General features: G+C 50.3%; 1 protein-coding gene across 7 annotated transcripts in view; it reads right to left on the minus strand.

The window, feature by feature from the left end:
* Positions 1–18,145, minus strand: part of GRAMD1B (GRAM domain containing 1B) — a 243,764-nt gene that overhangs the window by 160,640 nt on the left and 64,979 nt on the right. For 3 of the 7 annotated variants that reach the window (XM_046014342.1, XM_046014344.1, XM_046014341.1), the window contains exon 1: positions 10,464–11,281. The exons of 1 other annotated variant lie outside the window; for it this stretch is intronic. In XM_046014342.1, the coding sequence (XP_045870298.1) occupies positions 10,464–10,837 (374 nt within the window). In that variant the 5' untranslated portion in view covers positions 10,838–11,281. Of the gene's footprint in view, positions 1–10,463; positions 11,282–18,145 lie in introns of those variants that run through there. 3 more of the 7 variants (XM_046014346.1, XM_046014345.1, XM_046014343.1) reach the window with 2 other exon arrangements.

Genomic DNA, 18,145 nt, shown 5'->3' on the forward strand with positions numbered 1-18,145 from the left:
TGCTCCCCCTACTTGTGCTCTCTCCCTCTCTGTCAAATCAACAAAATCTAAAATAAAATTAAAATTAAATCAAGTAAAAAAACACCAGAGTCTGGAAAATACTTCCTGGAGGAAAGATCCAAAGGAGAAGAAAAGAAGGGCAGGGTGGCAATGTGGGGTGGTGTTACCAATGGGGAATTCCGGCTGAAAGAACAGTGTCTGTGAAGACCACTCTGGCTGCAGCCCCTCCCGTGGCCCTTGAGGGAGGCAGGGAGACGAGCGAGGAGGACACTTGAGGAACACACACGGGAGAGATGGTGGCCTGGAGAGGAGTAACGGTGGTAGAGCTGGGAAGATGGGCTTGAAGAACACCCTCCCAGAGGAGGGAAGCCTCATGAAGCTGACTGGTCCCCATCCCCAGTGCAAGGAACTGAGGGAGAGGAACTGGGTGGGAGGGAATGAGGGTTGGTTCAAGGACAATGACACGGAGTTTTGAAGAGCATCCCCACGAAATGTCCATTAGTCACTCGTAGGTGTGAGCCTACCAGAATTTTCTTTCTCAGGAAAGAGAGGAGGTTTGAGGTATGGGAGCGTCATCATCATACAGAAATAATGAAAACCACTCAAGTGGATGAAACAGCCCTAGGATAGTGTGTAGATCTAGGAGAAGGAGGCGAAAGGAAAAGGAGAGGGAGAAATAAGAAACCCGGAGTCAGAACCTTAAGCAGATGGACACCGAAGAGACAGACGGACAAGAGCAGCCCATGAATTTTAAGAGTTCATTGTCAGCACCCACAGGTAGATCCCAAAAGCGACATCTCATAATTAATCAAAGAAGTAATAAACCACTGTTCCAGCTTGCGCTAACTCAAGGAGCAAACTCGGGGGCCTCGCAGACCACCAAAAAAAGTCACTTTTACTAACTAATAATCACATTAGCATAACTCTCCAGACTTGTCTCCTTAAACTATCTTACAGGAAGAAGAAATGGATACTCTCTACTTGACAGAGGAGAAAGACACCGAGACCCGGAGAGATGGAGTCACCCGTGCAGGATCACACAGCAAGAAAATGAGCTCAACCCCAGACAACAGCTCCTGCTGCCTCAGATGGTCCCCCGGACTGGCGCTAGGGCCTTGGTCCTTGGAAAGACTTGGAAAGACCATCCAGCGACAAGGTCTGCATGAGCTTCCTGAGTTCACTGATAAAGACAGGGCTCTATCCCGCACAGAATGGGCTCCCCACACGCGGGGTAGGCTGATCTCCAAGCTGACGGCAGGGTACCTGTACTCCGGAGTCCCCTCTGCCGCTGACCAACTCCATAGCCTTGGACTTCTGTCTGTTCCAAGTTGAAATGATCCCCCAAATCCCATCCACCATGAAGACTAGATTGTCCGGGAGAGATGCAGAGCTGGAATGTCGGGACTAACAGGTGGCAGCTGAGTACAGAGAAGGAAGACAGCGTAATGGTGTCATTTAGGTCCTAGGACCCTCCTCCCCTCTCCCTTCCAGCCAAGTTTTTCCTCAGACCTATTATTTTTTTTAAATGCTGTTGTAGTGTGACGTGCATATTCTCTGAAATGATCTTTTTCACATTGCCCTCCACACAGGCCAGAAGCTCCTTAATGGAAGGACCGTTGATGTCCAGCCCTGTAGCACAAGCACCCAGCACAGCCCAGGACGTGTCCAATAAATGTTTCAACTGAGAATCAGCTCTCCTGAGTTCTCTTGATTTTTCAGTCGAATGTCTCTAACTACAAACAAAAAGCATGTCAACTCACAGAGAAGCAACCCAAGCATGGAGAAGGCATTGGAGAGAGAGGAAACTTTCAGGGTCCCTCGGAACTTTCCGAATGGGTGGGCCACCTTCTACTCTGGTCTTCTGACACAGGTGGGCTGCCAATCCCCCCAGTAAGTCCGCAGGGCCCCAAGACACCCATGAGGTCCAAGTAATGACTAGCACAAACTAAGGGCTTCCCTCGGGATCCGCAAACCAAAGCGTATGTTACTAGTAAGAAGAAGTCTCTGAAGGAATGTTCTCAAAGGATGACGACCCATCTCTCATCCTCACTGAAGACACAACTAGAGAAAATGTGTTTGAACCTTACCACGGGGGATTTCAGTCAGATCTGAGGAAGAACTTGCTCAGTAGCAGGCCTTGAAACACAGAAAGAGGTAACCAACAGAGACGGTGCAATCCTCTTTCTGAAGTCTTTTTTAAATTTTTTTATGAGGTCTTCACCCGTCAGGAAGATGTGGTTCATCACAGACAAAGATAGAGAAAAACACATGTTGTCACCCATGCTAAGGGCAAACTGTTCCCTGGAAAGGCTCCACCCTGTTCAGAGTAACCTTTATTACTGCCATTCCATCCAACCCTGAGCAGCAAACAAAAGGTCAGTAAGAGCTCTGGAGTGTAATGGCCCAGCCAAAAGGCAAACACTTGCCAGATCAAGGCAGATGGCTTTGTGGAGTCAGAGTGGCATGAACGCATAAGCTTGGTTATGGGAACCACAAGGACGAGGCTAAGCGGCATCTCTGATGAGCGGGCTCGTCCCCCTACTCTGGAGAAGCATCTCATCCTGATGGCTCCTCCAAAAACAGTGCGGCAGAAATTCTCTTTTTTCCCCCCTTATTTCACAGACTCACCTGTCCTCAACCTAGGGACAGATCTCCTGCCCTACCTTCGACAGAGACAAAGTAACAGAAGAGCCGATGAATCAAAATGTGTATAACTTAAAAAGAAATCGTGAATGATGGGTGGCTCAGTCGGTTGGGCGTCTGTCTTCGGGTCATGTCACAGTCTCGGGTTCCTGGGATCGAGCCCCGCGTCAGGCTCCCAGCTCATCGGGAAAGCCTGCTTCTCCCTCTCCCCCTGCTTGTGTGCTCTCTGTATGTCAAATAAATGAGTAAATAATATTTTTAAAATAAATAAGAAATAAACAGGAAACCTGAATGAGAAAACATACTGGGTGATAATACACCGAAGATGCTGCCAATGGCATTGCGAAATGAGGAGTTCTTTCTTCCTTTCCCTTACTACCCCAAATTTTACGGTGACTAGCTATTTTATCCCACACACAATATCTACTGGTTTTTAGGACGCAAAAACTTCTGTTAAGAAGCTGGAAGATCCTTGCCGAGCCTCAAAAAGATGTCACTAAACCAACCGTCCACTATGTTTTTCCTTATTTTCCTAATCGTTGAGTCAAATCACGCAAGGGTTACCATGCCCTCCTTTCCCCCATTGGGCCTCCAAGGCAAATTCTTTTTCCATAGCTGTGGAAGAAGGGGAAAAACCAAGTGGGTTGGTTGTTTTTTTTTTTTTTAATTTTTTTTTTTTTTTAATTTCCCTCACTCAGCCCCCTCACTTCCTGACTAAATTTGCCAACCAAAAAGCAGCAAGACTAAAACCCTCTGTGGTCAGACCAAGTAGGTACGAGGCAGCAGGCAGGGAAGAGGCATGACAGCAGCATTGTGCTGACACGGGGAGACCTCACGAAGCCCCAGGAAGCTCCGGAGAACAGACAGTTAGAAACTGGCCCAGACTTGAGGTCAGAGGCCTGAGTTCTGGGCCATAACCCAGATCTGCCACCGAGATGTGCCTATGGCCTTATTTCTTTATCTCATCAACAAATCAGAGTTGAACAACCAGAATCTCAACACAAGTGCGTATGAAGGAGGCAGAACCAAGGGCTTCATACCATCGGACCCAAAATGACGTATGGGGGGGCTCCAGTGGGAGAATCCCAGATTTCCTTACTCCTCCCCTCCTCCACCCACTGATCTTAGCTGAGTCACAGCCCACCGCTGGCTGATGATTCTGAACTATATTATTTGAATTGAAAATCCAGACACACAGTGTCTGGGAAACAGAGGAGAAGATTTGACACCAGGACTATTTTTAGAAGGTGGCACGTGGCTGTTCAGAGTTGCAGGGGGCCGGAGGGGGAGTGCCGGAACCAGCCACCACCTGACATCTCTTTATCACAGCTGGAAACATCTCCGTCCTACCCATATTTGATTTTCAGTTTTGCATCCTGGATGGAAGCTTTGCCATCTCCTCTGAGAGCAGGAAGATGGCTCAGGGGCTGAAGTCTCAGGACAAGAGCTGGCAGGCCCCCTCTCCACCCCTAGGAGATGTATAAAAGCTGTATCTTCCTTCACACCAGACATGACAGTCCCTTGACCCATCACCACACCGATGTGGGCTGACGAGGTAAGAACCGAAGAGGGCAAAAGCTCCAGAAAGAGCCCTCAGGCTGCAGAAAGCTCTTGTACACACCGCAACCCAAGCAACTGTCCCTAAGCTCTCAGGCCAGCTTGGTTCGGTGTCTGAACACTTGCTCCGGCTCCGGGGCCCAGTGGCTCGTGCACGGAGGTCAGGCAGGAAATTCCCCACTGGCAGCTTAGCCATGCAGACGCCTTAATGGAAAATAGCGTTACCCCAGAAGCAATTATCAGTGACCAGCCCGGCAACTGGGGGATGGAGAGGACCCAGGAGAAACTAACCGCACAGCGCAGAATTGTCACCTGCTAATCGGCCCCGGGATCATGCCGGGCTCCTGCCTGACACAGAATGGGCGCCCCCTGAGCACATAACCACCATGGAAACTCTTAAAATACCAACTCCCACAGAGGAGCCAGGCCAGTGCGAATCAGCCCACGGGACTCCCTCTCCACCTCCACGGTTTGCATAACTTGTTAGAATCTGGAAACCACATCTCCAGTCAAAGGCTGGCTGCTTCTCACGGAGCAGTCTGCCCAGGCTGGTCAGCGTGGGTCGCCCTGCCCACGGCAGTGCTGGCCCCCAAGCCCTACAGCTTGCTCCCCGGAGCCCTTCCCATCCTGCTGACCTCATTCCTACCTTCTCTAACGCCCTTCCCCTCCACGTGTATGCTTTCTCAAACATGCATGAGAACCAACGATTTCCAGAGCCTGGAGCGATGGTATAGTGTCCCGGTGGAGAGCTCAGACTCTGCAAGGATTCAAATGTCTCCCTTGCTTCGGTGGGACCAGGAGCGAGTTAATCTCTAACTTCTGTTTCTCAGCCCTAAAACCCGCCTGGGGGGTTTCTTGCAAGGATTAAATGGGATTGTGTATTGAAGGCGCTTGGCAAGAGACTTGGCACATAGTGAGATGCTGTCCCCGCCCTCAAGGATTTAGGGATACAGTCCAGTAAAGGCTTTCTCTAGTTTCACCTTACCCAGCACCAGTTACTTACTTAATCTGGGGACAAATCACAGGTCTCCTCTGCATTTGTTTTTGTTGTTTTGTGTTAAGAAAGAATGACAGTTCTCAGGCGCCCCGGGGGCTGGGTAGGTAAGCGGTTAAGCGTCTGCCTTTGGCTCAGGCAACAATCCAGGCATCCTAGGATCAAGTCCCGCATCGGGCTCCTTGCTCATGGGCTGTCTGCTTCTTCCTCTCCCTCTGCCGTTCCAACTGCTTCTGAGCTCTCTCTCTCTCTCTCTCCCTCAAATGAATAAAATCTTAAAAAAGAAAAAAAAAAGAATGACATTTCTCTCTCCCAGCCTCCCTGTGCCTCTCAGACATGGCAGGGTATGCAGAGAGGTGATGCACGGGGCATCTGGAGGCACAGCCCACCCTGCTCCCTTGGAAATGGAGCTGAATCCGGAAATGAGACTCTCTCCGAAGGTTGAAGAATCAAGATAAATGCATCACTGATACCATAACCTGCCAACCCGCTGGCACCCGCAGCTGGAGAGCCTGGCCCACCAGGCTGGGCAGAATCAGTGAGAGGCCTGAGGTCAGATGTGGGTCGCAGAGCAGAAACCCTGAGACTCCAAACTGAGAGGACTCTAAGCAGCTTGAGGATATCACACAGACGAGGGGACAGAACCGCCAGGGGGTCATGGTGGCTCAAGTAATAACAATACAGGGGATTCCTGGGGGGTAGAGAAGCAGAAACGCACTATGTCCCTGGAAAGACAGCCTACAGGGAGCCATCCACACCTGCTTGCTGGGCCCCTGTCAGCTTTCCGCTCTCCCACCAAGGAACGAGGACAGGATGCCATCCCGGCAGACATGGTACTGCCCAATTTCTGACTTTTCACCAGATTCCGGGAGGTCAGAGAGTTTTGAACAATCACCATAACCAGTTATGGCCAAGGAATTTAGGGAGACGTGCAGGTACTAATTCCAAAAGCTTGACCCATCAACTTCAGACTCTGCTTTTTAGGGAACTCAGAAGGCAACATGGCCAGTAGGAAAAAGAAAAAAAAAGTGCTATCTTACGTTAAATAACGGTTAAGACACCAATTCCCAGACCCAGTGCTGGAGGAACCGTGGAAGGCTCAAGAATTAGCTGCCTCAAATACCACTCCGCAAGTCTCTCCCAGGTTCTAGAACCTATAGTGGCTCCCCAGTGAGCTGAGTCCCCTCTGTGTACAGAGCACACTGTCTTGGGCATCTCAATGCATTTTTGTTGACTGATAAAGTGAAGTTCCAACTCTTCAGCAGAAATCAAGTAGTCAGCCCATCCGTCCAACACCCTTTTTTCCACATCCCTCATCGAGGCCACTCGTGGTCATCCATTCCCGTCTTCAAGCCAATCCCCCCAAACTGCTTCCGCCACCAAGAACCTGGTCTCCGTTCCAAACCCTGCTCTCAGTGCGCCTGGGTGGCTCAGTCGGTTGAATGGCCGACCCCTGATTTCGGCTCGGGTCATGGTCTCAGGGTCCTGGGATTGAGCCCTGCTTTGGGCTCCTCAGTGCTCAGCGGGAAGTCTACATGGGATTCTCTGTCTCCGTCTCCCTCTGCCCAACCCCATGCTCTCTCTCTTTCAAATGAATACATAAAACTTTAAAACAAAGCAAAGCAAAGCAAACCCTCTGCTCTCCACAGTAAGTAGATGCGTGGCTGCCTCGGGCGGGAGAAGAGGGATAGGAACACTGAGGGCGATATATATAAAGGGCAGGGGTTTCCTTCTGGGGCCAGACAGTGCTCTAAAATGGACTGTGCTGAAGGTTGTGCATCTTGGGAATATGCTAAAAACCACTGAGCTGTAGACTTTAAAAATGAGGGAATGGTGCGGTACATAAATTATATCTCAATAAAGCTGTCACGGGGGGGAAAAAAAACTCATCTCTGAACCCATCTCCTCCAGGAAATTCTCCCTGACTTATGAATAAAGATTATTCCCTTCCGAACAGTAGAGAAAAAAAGACCCTTCTTTCTCTCCTTTTTAATTTATTCGCCAACAAACACGTATTGATCACCATAAAAGGCCGAGTACCGTGCTAGACACTGAGGATACGAAGATGAACCAGACCAAACTGGGCGTGGGTTACTGCACTACTGTACCCCAAGATCCTGGGCTCCCCAAACCACACTGACTTTACCATCTTCTGCACTTCTTTCTTCCTAAGGTTAAAGGAGGAGGGAAAAAGGCGGGGGGAGGGGTCTCCCAAGCCTCTTTATGTGTTTAACTTGTGCACTTAAAACCAACACCCCCTTGCCTTCTGCTGCATCAGACTTCAGGGCAGCCTGCAAGGTGCTTTTCTGGCCCAAGGAGAGGTAGATTCTGGAGGGGGTATGGGAAGAGGATGTCACGCTGGGCCTGGTATGCTAATCCCCCCTGGCTGAACCAGGCCAGAGCAGAGTAATTTTCCAATCCTGGAACGGATGAGGGGTCCCAGGTGCTGCTCCAGGACATGAGTGTGGAAGCTTATACCCTCAAGCAAATCCAAGCCACGCAAAACACTCACAGAATACAGACAATAATCCTTCACCGTGACACGGCATTTTCACGTGTGGAAAACATTTTCCCGTGTATGACTCCCAAGACGTGTCTCCCCTTCCATGGATGGGAAGGGGAGAAGCACAGAGCAGTGAATGAAGTGGGGTATCCGAGGTCCCACAGAACTGACATTTAAACTGAAATCTCCAGGAGGCGCCTGGGTAGCTCAGTTTGTTAAAGGTCTGCCTTAAGTTCCTTCCAGTCATGATCCCAGGGCCCTGGGATTGAGCTCTGCATCGGGCTCCCTGCTCAGCACAGAGCCTGCTTCTCCCTCTCTCAGACCACCTCCCCCATTCATGCTCTCTCTCAAATAAATAGATAAAATCTTTAAAAATTAAAAAAAAAAAAAAAACCAAAACCCTGAAATCTTCTGGCTTCCAGTCCAATATTCTTCTGCTCTACCGCCCTCACACGCCAGCTCCTTTTCTCCAGGAATCTTGCTGGGCATCTTTCTACAAGTTTCTATTCATTCGATTGCTTCTTTTCTCTCCAAGAAGCCTTCCATTTTTAAGACCTACACATGATGGAGTTTTGTGTTTACCAAGATCCAGAGAGATGTCAATACGAGGCAGTGTACAGTGGTTAAGAGTAGAGATCCAAGTCCGACCAATTTGGGTTCAAATCCAGAATTTGCCTTTATTCTACACATTTACGCATGTTCTTTTAATCCGGCAAGCCATTACTTAAAAGACGTGCCTTCATCTACACCTAAAAGGTGAAAACAATTCCCGATTTTAGGAATACTGAAGATTCCATGGCACCCTTAGATAACTCTCTTAGACAACTCTAAAACCAAGAAAGCCTTCCTTAATTCCAACCAAATCCACTTCCGTCCTCATGCTGGCCCGCAATGCAAGCCTCTTTCCCCTATATTTTGTCCTCAATAGGTGTGGCAAATCCCAAAATCAAAACGGGGTCTCTATTAGGGTCTCTCACATCCGAGGGGAAAGCTGACAAACTGTGATGAACTATTTTCATTCAAGATTAGCTCCTGGTTGACTCAGTTGGTAGAGCGGGGTTGTGACTTCGTGTCCCACATTGGGCATAGAGATTACTTAAAAAAAAGGAAGAGAAAAAAGGAGAAGAAGAAGAAAATGGAAGAGAAGAAGAAGAATTAAAAAAAGATTAGCTCCCTCCAAGCTTGGCCTCCTCCCCTCTACTCTGTGGAAAGGGCGGCATGATGAGGTACCAGACAGAAAGAACTGTTCTCCTCAAGTCCACAAAAAGCTCTACAAGGATAACCACTTTCAGTCAACAGAAAAGAGATTCTGGAACGCTTGGCATAACCCCACTGATTCCTCAGTGTCCCTCAAAGGCACAAGGTTCATCCTACTTCTTTCTTTTTCTAATGTTTTCTATTATTATTACTATTATTTTATTTTTTGTAATCTCTGCACCCAACATGGTGCTCGAACCCATGACCTGAAGAGATCAAGAGTGGCAGACTCTTCCAGCTGAGCCAGCCTGGTACCACCACCCTGCTTTTTTTGCCTTTGTCCATATTTTTCTCCTTTCCTGATCTCATGCCCCTGACCTCATACTTTTCCTGCTGTTTTTCTACCACCCATCTGTGTTTGCCACAGTTCGAGACTCCCGCTTCCAGAAATCATTATGTCTCCCGAGGGTTCTACCTCCTCCACAGGAGTGAAACTCACAGGTCTTAATCTTAATTGCTTATACAAGTCTCTGCCCATTCTCCTTCTCAAAGTTGGCATTCCCTTTTCTCCCTTCCACCTCTCCTTCCAGGACCCCCTCGACATCAGCTGGTACCAGACCACGTTCAGGAGAACATTCAGTAAATACTTGTTGAATTGAAGTGACTGAAATTGAACAGGCTGGGAGGAGGAGTCCTGGGGAAGGTGGCCAGTCCTTCAGCAACCCCACATGAGACAACCCTAGAGACAGGACCCTAGATATGGAAGTAAATGAGCAGAGTCCATGGTACCAAAGAGCCAGTAAGGATCCTTCACCTCCCCACACCAGGCGGTGGGCTTGCCTCCAACACACTCCTAGCCAAGGTCGAACAGAGCTGCCCTATGGATTTCTACATGGATAGGACAAAGGGAACTTCTCCCACTACTGTGATGCCACATTAACCCAGGCAAAAAAGTAGCCGGCACAAACCAGAGTAGCATAGAGCAGCTCTAGAGGTCGGAAGACTCTCTGTAGCAGAAAATGAAAACTCCAGCACATGGGCTACACCTGTGGGCCAGGACAGGCAAGCTGGTGTGGCCAAAATACATCATAAAAATTGAAATGGAGTTCAGCAACAGGAGTCTAAGGGGAGGTGGCCCTTAACCTCTCGCGCCTTGTGTTACCTCCACGTCTTAAATGGCAATACAGTAGTACCTAACGCAGAGTTTTCGCGATACAATGTGCTCACCGCCATGACCTGCACGTGATAAGGGCTCAATAGAGATTAGGTGCCATGGATTTACCATTCACTTTGCTATGAGGATGGAATGAGATGGAATGCGGCGGGAACCCCCCGCCCCCCAGGTGTGTGACACAGGAGGAAGTCACAGGCCCCAGGCCCCGGCTTGGGGCGACACGCGTGGAAGCCGAAGTACCCGCGGCCCTCAAGCGGGGAGCATCGGTGCCCGAAGCCCACTCTGGCGAGCCCCCCGCCCCCGCTTTCCTCCACGAGGTGTCGGCCAGGACGCCCCCCGGGGAGGGCAGGGGAGGGGTTAGGGGAAGCAGGCAGGGGGGCGGCGCAGGGACGTACCTGCTTTCACTGCACTCCTTTCGCTCCCTCACCCTGAGCCACTTGCGGAGGAGGAAGCGCTTTCGGCGCGGAGAAGCGCTGGGTGTGGAGCAGTTGGACCAGGGGGTGTCCTCGTCGCTGGAGGGCGTGATCTCGATGGACGGCAGCTGCAGGAACTCCTTGCCCGCAGCCAGGACGCCGGGCAGGTCCCGGGTCAGCCCGGCCTCCAGGCTCTGCTCCTGCACGTTCTTCATGCGGCGCATCTTGAAGCGCCGGCGGCGGAGCGTGGGGGTCGACGAGCTGGACCAGAGTGGGTTGCCCTCGGGCGCGCCCTGGGGCTCGGGCACCTGCAGGGCGGGCGGCTGCAGGTTCTCCAGCATGTTGGCCGCAGGCATGGGGGCCCGTGACGGCCGCGCTCCCTCGGGGCCCTCCGCCAGCCGCCTCGCTCCCCACCCCTGGCCGCGGCGCGCTCGGCCCGCTCTCGGTGGGAAACGCTTGCCGCTCGAGCCGCGCGGAGAGGGCAAGTTCGTCTCCCGGAGCGCCGCGAGGCAGGCGCGCGCCGCCGCCGGGGCCGAACTTTCCGGTGCGCGCTCCCCCAGGCTGTCGGCGCCGGCCCGCCCAGTCCGCCGCCGCCGCCACCCCGCCGCCCTCCTGGGGCTCCCGCGGCGCGCCCGCTTGTTTTTCTTCCGCGCTCTCCCCGGCCTGCTTGCGTCTTCGCCTTAGCGGGACTCGGCGGCGCGGGGCCCCAGGGGGCGGCTCGGCAAACTCTCAGCGGCTGGCGATCGGCCGACCAGGCTGGGGAGCCGGCGTGGCGCTGTAGGCAGGCGGAGAGCAGGAGGGAGATGGGGAGAGAAAGAGAGAGAGAGGAAGCGAGACACTGGATAAAAACAAAAAAAGGAGGAGGGGGGAGCTAAGAGGGAGGGGAGGGGAAGTCATTTCGGTCCAGAAGGGGCATGCACAGGCAGCGACAGCTAGGGTAACTGTAGGCAAAATCCCTTGGGGAGGGACTCTACCTCCGAGTAAAGGCTGCTCCAATCAGCCTAATGAAACAGGATCACAAACCAAACTTTCTCAAAGCAGCGATTGGCCGGGCAGCTCTCATTAGTCTAATGCCCAGCTTGTTCTTCGGGGCAAGCAGGGGAGGGGGAAAGGAGAACGGAGGAATCAGGAATTCAGTCCTCATTCCCCAAGGCCACCCAAGACAGGGTTGGGGGAGAACTAGGGGGCTTTTCAGCAGGATGTTTTCTAAGAAAAGTGCTTTCTTTCAATTATGTGGGAGTGCGGGTAGGGGCACAGCAAGGCTGGGCATAGAGGGTGACAGCAAGGTTCCAGGAGGTTGCTTCCAAAATGACAAGTTGAGAAGACAGAACAGCTCTCCTGTGGAATCAGTTGAGGACAGTGGACAGGACATACCAAGGAACGACAGACAACAGGACCCGAGAGACACAGGACACACAGGACCAGTAAGGAAAAAGGACTGATCCCTCTCCATCTTGAGCGACCCGGTCAATACCACAGCCCCATCCCAAAGCACAAAATGAAGGTACTGGAGGGTTGAGCCCCAGAAGGCAAAGCATCCAGCAAAGCCTTCCTGGGAGTTACGTTCCTGAGGGACGATTCAATTCTGCTTCTACCTGCAAGGGGTATGGACTGGGTCACAAAAAAAATCTTCTAGGTCATGGAACCTAGAAAGTGAAGCAGCCCTGGGAGTGTCTGAAGGTACTGACCCGCTACCTCCCTAGACCCACGTACCTACAGCCCTAAGAGCCTGGCCGGAGACTTGATCCACTTCAGTGAGGCATCTGCCATCAGGACTGAGCACACACCAGCCCAGCTTGTAGGGCAGAGGCTGTAAGGTCCATTTTCCTCCCTTCCAGCCCAGCACAAATGCCTCTCCACTATTTGCTTCTCCACAAAGTAAGGACAGTTGGTTTCAAACAGACCAGGAGGAGCACAGAAGAAGGCACCGTTAAATCCATAATTCAACTCACCTGTTCTTCTCTGCCCCTCTCTAGGGTTCCAATTCCCAGTTAAGAGCTGATGCCCCAGCTTCCCTACCAGGATGAAGGACACAGTGTCATGCAAGAACTCACGGGAAGAAAATCCGTCCCTACAGGTCAGCAAAACATCAAGCATGACAACTGGCCATGCCCCAGAATGACCCATGGACGGGAGCTCAAGGTATCAATGTCCAAGAGGCCAGGCAATTGAGGGAAGTCAGTTTTGCACTGGGACAGAGATACTGTGGCCAAAAGGCCAAGGCCAGGCCCACCTGTAAATGACTGCCCAGATCATCAGCTGGTCTTATTTCTGACTCTACACATCCGGCCACTGGCTCACTCAAAGGTGGTTTTGGTATCACTCTATTTTAACTCCCGGACATGACACAGAAAGGAGAAACCCCTTCAGGTGTCAGGCCTGGCAAGGAGCAAAACGGTCCTTCCGGCCCCAGGAATGCGGAGGGCCCGGGACAGGCAACTCCAAACTTCAGGATACGGAGTAAAGTCAAGGCACCAGAGTTGCTCATTGCCTTGGACTTCCCCCAAGGATGCTCACTGCCTTGGACTTCCTCCAAGGACAAGGGCTTTGCAGGGGATCAGATAACTTCCCGTTGCAAGGAACCTGCCTTTTGAGGGGCCTGCTGAAGTACGAAGCGTGAGGATTCACAACACAGGGCTAACCCACTTGATGGGTACTGGGGTGGGGGAAAGAGAGATTCAGGAGGGTAGCAGGCCCTTGAAGTTGATCACCAGCACTCTGAATTTCAAAGGATGCATCTTAAAAGGAATAAAAGTCACCAAGCTCCCTCTTCCAACACACTGCAGCCGCTTTTCCCACCCACAATAGGATTCTGGACCTAAAATCGAAAATCCTAGATTTAATTTAAGCCTTGGGCACCGCAGTAGTTGAGAACGATCATTTACATTTTACCTGGCCTGAGGGAAAACCTCCTCCAAACGAAATCTGAAATGGTTTCACTTGGCTGAGAAGCAGATATCCAGAGGATGTCAAGGCCCCCAGCACTGTCCTTGCTTACTTCCACGGCAGCCCCTTCTCCCCTTCAAGCCGTTAGCTACTAAACCCTGTTCAGAACACACCCTCCCATCCTCCCACAGCTGTTTCTGTTTTATTTTTTTTAATTTTTATTTATTCTTTTTTTTTTTTTTTTTTTTTTTTTTACCATGGCACCATCGAGTGAGATGATGAAGGGGGACTGCTTTGAGAAAGGAAAGCCCCTTCGACGGCGAGTTATCGTTACTATTAAGACAACAAGCCTGTTGAGGGAAGAACCAAGTCCTCTCCTCCCTTAGAGTCTCTTCAGTATCCTGCGTGTTTTTATTGTACAGTAACCTTCACACTTTTGTAAAGGACTTTCATACATAACATTTTATCTTCCCAGTGACCCAGGAGTGAGGGAGAACTTTATCCAAGGTCATAGATTAAAAAAAAAAAAAAAAAAAAAAGTCAAAGGCAAAATCAGAACTTGAACCCAGGTCTTCTGAGGGCCATTGGAGGCCCCCAGAATCTCACCAGGTGTATCAGCTCAGGAAAACAGCAGGTCCCCGGAAGCACCCGAATTCTACCAGCCCTCACCTCAGCTGGGGATATCACGAAGCTATATGCAGCTATTCGATCCCATTAGTCATTTTACAAGTGGGGAAATGGAAGCAGGAAATCTTAAAAAAAAAAAAAAAAAGCAATTTCCCAAAGCAGCTGGTGACAGGGGTTCAGGACTAGGGTTTCCACCGGGCACTTCAGAATCTCAGTCCCTGCATTCCTCTCCCCACCTCCCCCTCCCCACCTCAGTCCCACATTTGGCCCCTGCAGACCCTGTGTTCCCTGGGGAGCTGACCTCACCTCTGGCCTCCCAGACAGGTGGAAAGCCAGAACAACCTGGCCTCCCTTCCCCCACTCGCAGCCTCGCCTCTGACTTTAAATGAAAGGAGCTCCTATTACCAAGCAACTGTTGTTTATGCTCAGCTGTTCAGGCTCCCTTTTCCTGCAGACACAAGACACCCAGCACCTGTCTATTACTTCTGCAGACCCACTAACTACAGTCTGGTTTGCAGCCAGACTTCGGGAGGGAGCCTAAGTGAAAGATACGGGAATGTACCCTGAAGCTACGTTTCTCCTGGGCGCACATCCAAGTGAGTGTGAGCTACAAGGGGCAGGTCCCCCACGACCTCCCATCCCACCTGCCCCAGGGATGCCAAGGACAGGCAACTCCCAAAAGCCAAGGCAGGACTGCCCCCTCCAACACAGCTGCCACACACGCCAGATTGTCCTCGCCCTCCAGCTTGGGATGTGGGGTCTGTCTCCTGCACAACATGAGAACAAGCAAACCCCAGGGCTCGCCCACGCAGAAAGGGAAGCAAGCAGCAGGCCTCCGCGGAGTGGACCTCGTTACTTCGGGAGAGGCTGGAAATCTGACAGAAGTGTGAAGGGTGCTGCCGCACAGGGTTATTACCTGTCTTCAAATACAAAGTGAGGGGTGGCAGACCTCACTCTCTAGCTCTCCTTCTGCGGCTGAGCAAGAGGAGGGGAGTGTGGAGCTCCGTGCGGGGGATTCAGGTTGGATGATAACCATCTACTGAGGCTAAATCCAGTTGGGAACTGGGATGTATGACCCAGGATGGATAGCCTGGCTTTCTCTGAACATCTTGGGTAACTGGAGCTCAGTGGGAGGCAGCAGCAGGAAAGAGATGACGTCTTAAAGGCCCAGTCCCCACTGCATCACCAGGGGTCTGTGAGGCCCCAGATTCTCTCTCTCTTTTTTAAAAAAGCATAAAACAAAGTCCAGAGCAGATGCATGTCTGGCCCCAGGCAACTTGATGACTGGATACTAAACACCTCCCTGAAACAAACCGCTTTTGTATCTTGCATGGTGAAATAGAAAATCAGGGAGTAATCAGTAGGGTGGGGATGGGACCAGGAGCCGGGAGTGGGCAGACAAGAGCAAGAGAAAGGACTGGAAAGAATAGGCGTCAACCCCACCTGGTATCTCAGTTCTGTTCCTTTTACTAATCCCTACCTCATTTCCCTGTGAAGGTGGGAGCTACTGAAGAAGTCAGAAGAAAATGCACGGGATCTGTGTGGTCAGGGGTGGGCAGAGCGTGCTGGCTGACTAGTCTCAGTAAAACCACAGTTTTACTATGGCCAGCCACCACGTCCAGCATCTCCTGAGGAAAGGAAGAAAATGCCACAAGACTTGTATGGAGTCTAGTTGCCAAGGACAGAGCCCTGGCGAGGCCTCTAAGACACAAGGAATGCACTGAGCGCTTCCGCTAGCCTTTGGCAGGGGCCAGGGTGAACGATGACGTCACCTCGGGAGAAGGACTGTCACCAGATAAGCCTCCCTGGTTTAATTGCTCATCAAAAGGCTTAGGAGTCAAAGAAGAATATTTTGCACAACATTTGACTGCCCCGTGTTCTTGACACCAGGATACCAAGGCAAAGACATCATCTCTTGTCCTCTAAGCCTTACAAGGACAGTCTGTGTGCAAACCAAGGCCGGAAGAAACTTCCTGACGTCACCCTGTCTCCTTGGTGTCCTTGCAGGTGGTATGTTCTGGGGATTCCACTACTTTCCTTGGAGGCACCAAAAACTATTGGCAATATAACGTAGTGATTAAGTTCACAGGCCCAAGGCGTGCGATCTCAGCCTTAGACTCCATTTCCCCACCGACTAGCTCTTTGATTCGGGGGTAGATAACTTAGTTTCTCTGTCTTGGGCTCCCTCACCTGCAAATTCAAGGTAATTGATAGCATCTCCCTCCTGGGTTGTGAGCACTGGAACAGTCTAGGACACTCAGAACAGTGCCTGGCCCATGGGAAGCTGTCTATAAATGTTAATCTTTGTTATGCTGAATTAAGTCCCCTTATAAAACGCATGTGAGGCAGCATGTTGACTTTCAACTCAGTTTAATGGTACAAGTACTTGTTAAGCTAGAGCACTATGTGAGGTCCCTTACTTAGTGCCAGGAATACAGCAAGACAAAGAAGACATGGCTTTGCAGAGCAAGGCCAAGTTAACTTTGTGCAAAATCTAAGTGCAAACAAGGTGTGAGTGGGAAGATTGATAAATTGTAACTAGAGGGAAAGAGGTGGTCCAGGCAGGTTCTGTGGAGGTATTGGTACTTAAGACGAAGTATGAATTCCAACAGGAAAGAAGAATAGGACATTCTGGAATAAAGAAACAGTTGTAGTGAAGGCACCGAGGAGTCAAAACTCATGAAGGGTTTTTGATGATGGGAGAGATAAGTCAGGGCATATGGAAGGACACAGAGGAGATGAGGACAAATAAGAATCAGGTTGGTAAGTGTTCAACATCTCGATTTTATTCTTTAAATAAAGAGATGCTCTTCAAGTTTTTTTTGTGGGGGGAGTGCTATTATCTACCCGTATCTGAAGCACATCCATTCTAATGACTAGAAAATACATACTGGAGGAACAAAATATAGTTACACAGAGGCCATTGGGAGATTATGGTCAACATTTCACACTTTCAGAATATCGACTATATGCACAGCAAATCATTCAGGTAAAAGATGGGGGAAAATCGGAAATAGGACAGGAAAAAAATGTGGAATAAGAAGAGGGGGCAAGGAAAAGAAAAGCCCTATGAAGACCTATTCAGAGACATAGATGGGAAGAAAACCAAGAATGAGGGGTGATTCAGAAGTCCAGAAAGGAGCCAACATTTACTGAATGCCTACTGCAAACCAGGCACTGGGCTAAGTGTTTACACACAAAATCCCATCTAACCGTCCCAGCCACCCTGAGAAACAGATATCAAAACACTAGTTTTAGGATGATGAGAGATTTTATTTTATCTTTTTTAAGATTTTATTTTTTTGAGAGAGAGCATGAGGAGGGAGAAGGTCAGACGGAGAAGCACACTCCCCGTGGAGCAGGGAGCCCAATTCAGGACTCGATCCTGGGACTCTGGGATCATGACCTGAGCCAAAGGCAGTTGCTCAACCAACTGCCTGAGCCACCCAGGCGCCCAGGATGATGCGAGGTTTTAAAAGGTGACTTGCCCACGTTCACACAGTTAGCAAGGGGAAGATGGGCACATATTCAACTAGGTTCTCTTTACTTTAAAACTCATGCTTTTTCAATTACACCACATTTGAGAAAGATAAATGATGCCAAAGGCCATAATGAAGTCAGGCAGGAGGAAGATGGAGATAATTCCATTAGATTTTGTAATTGGGTCACTGGCGACCTCCAAGAGAACAACTGCAGTGGAGGGGCAAGAAGGAAAGGCTATGGTCAGAAGTTCAAGAGCAATTGGAGAAGGAATCCATGCAGCCTGCAAGGTTACACCACTTCTTCCAGGAATTAGGCAGTGAAAAGAGTGAGTGACATCTGTTTTGGTTTGTTTTTTTTTTTTAAGATTTTATTTACTCATTTGTCAGAGAGGGAGCACAGCAGGGGGAGAAGCAGGATCCCCACTGAGCGGGGAGCCCGACGAGGGACTCCATTCCAGCACCCTGGGATCATGACCTGAGCTCAGGGCAGACACATAACCAGCTGAGCCACCCAGACATCCCTCTATTTTTTTTTAATGATTTTTAAAAAAAAATTTTTATTTTTTGAGAGAGCAAGGTCAAGAAGAGAGAGGGGCAGAGTGAGAGAGGAGAGAGAAACTCAAGCACTCCATGCTGACCGTGGAGCCCAATGCAAGACTCGATCTCACA

The sequence above is a fragment of the Meles meles genome, chromosome 8 (genome assembly GCF_922984935.1).
Source record: "Meles meles chromosome 8, mMelMel3.1 paternal haplotype, whole genome shotgun sequence".
NCBI lineage: Eukaryota > Metazoa > Chordata > Mammalia > Carnivora > Mustelidae > Meles > Meles meles.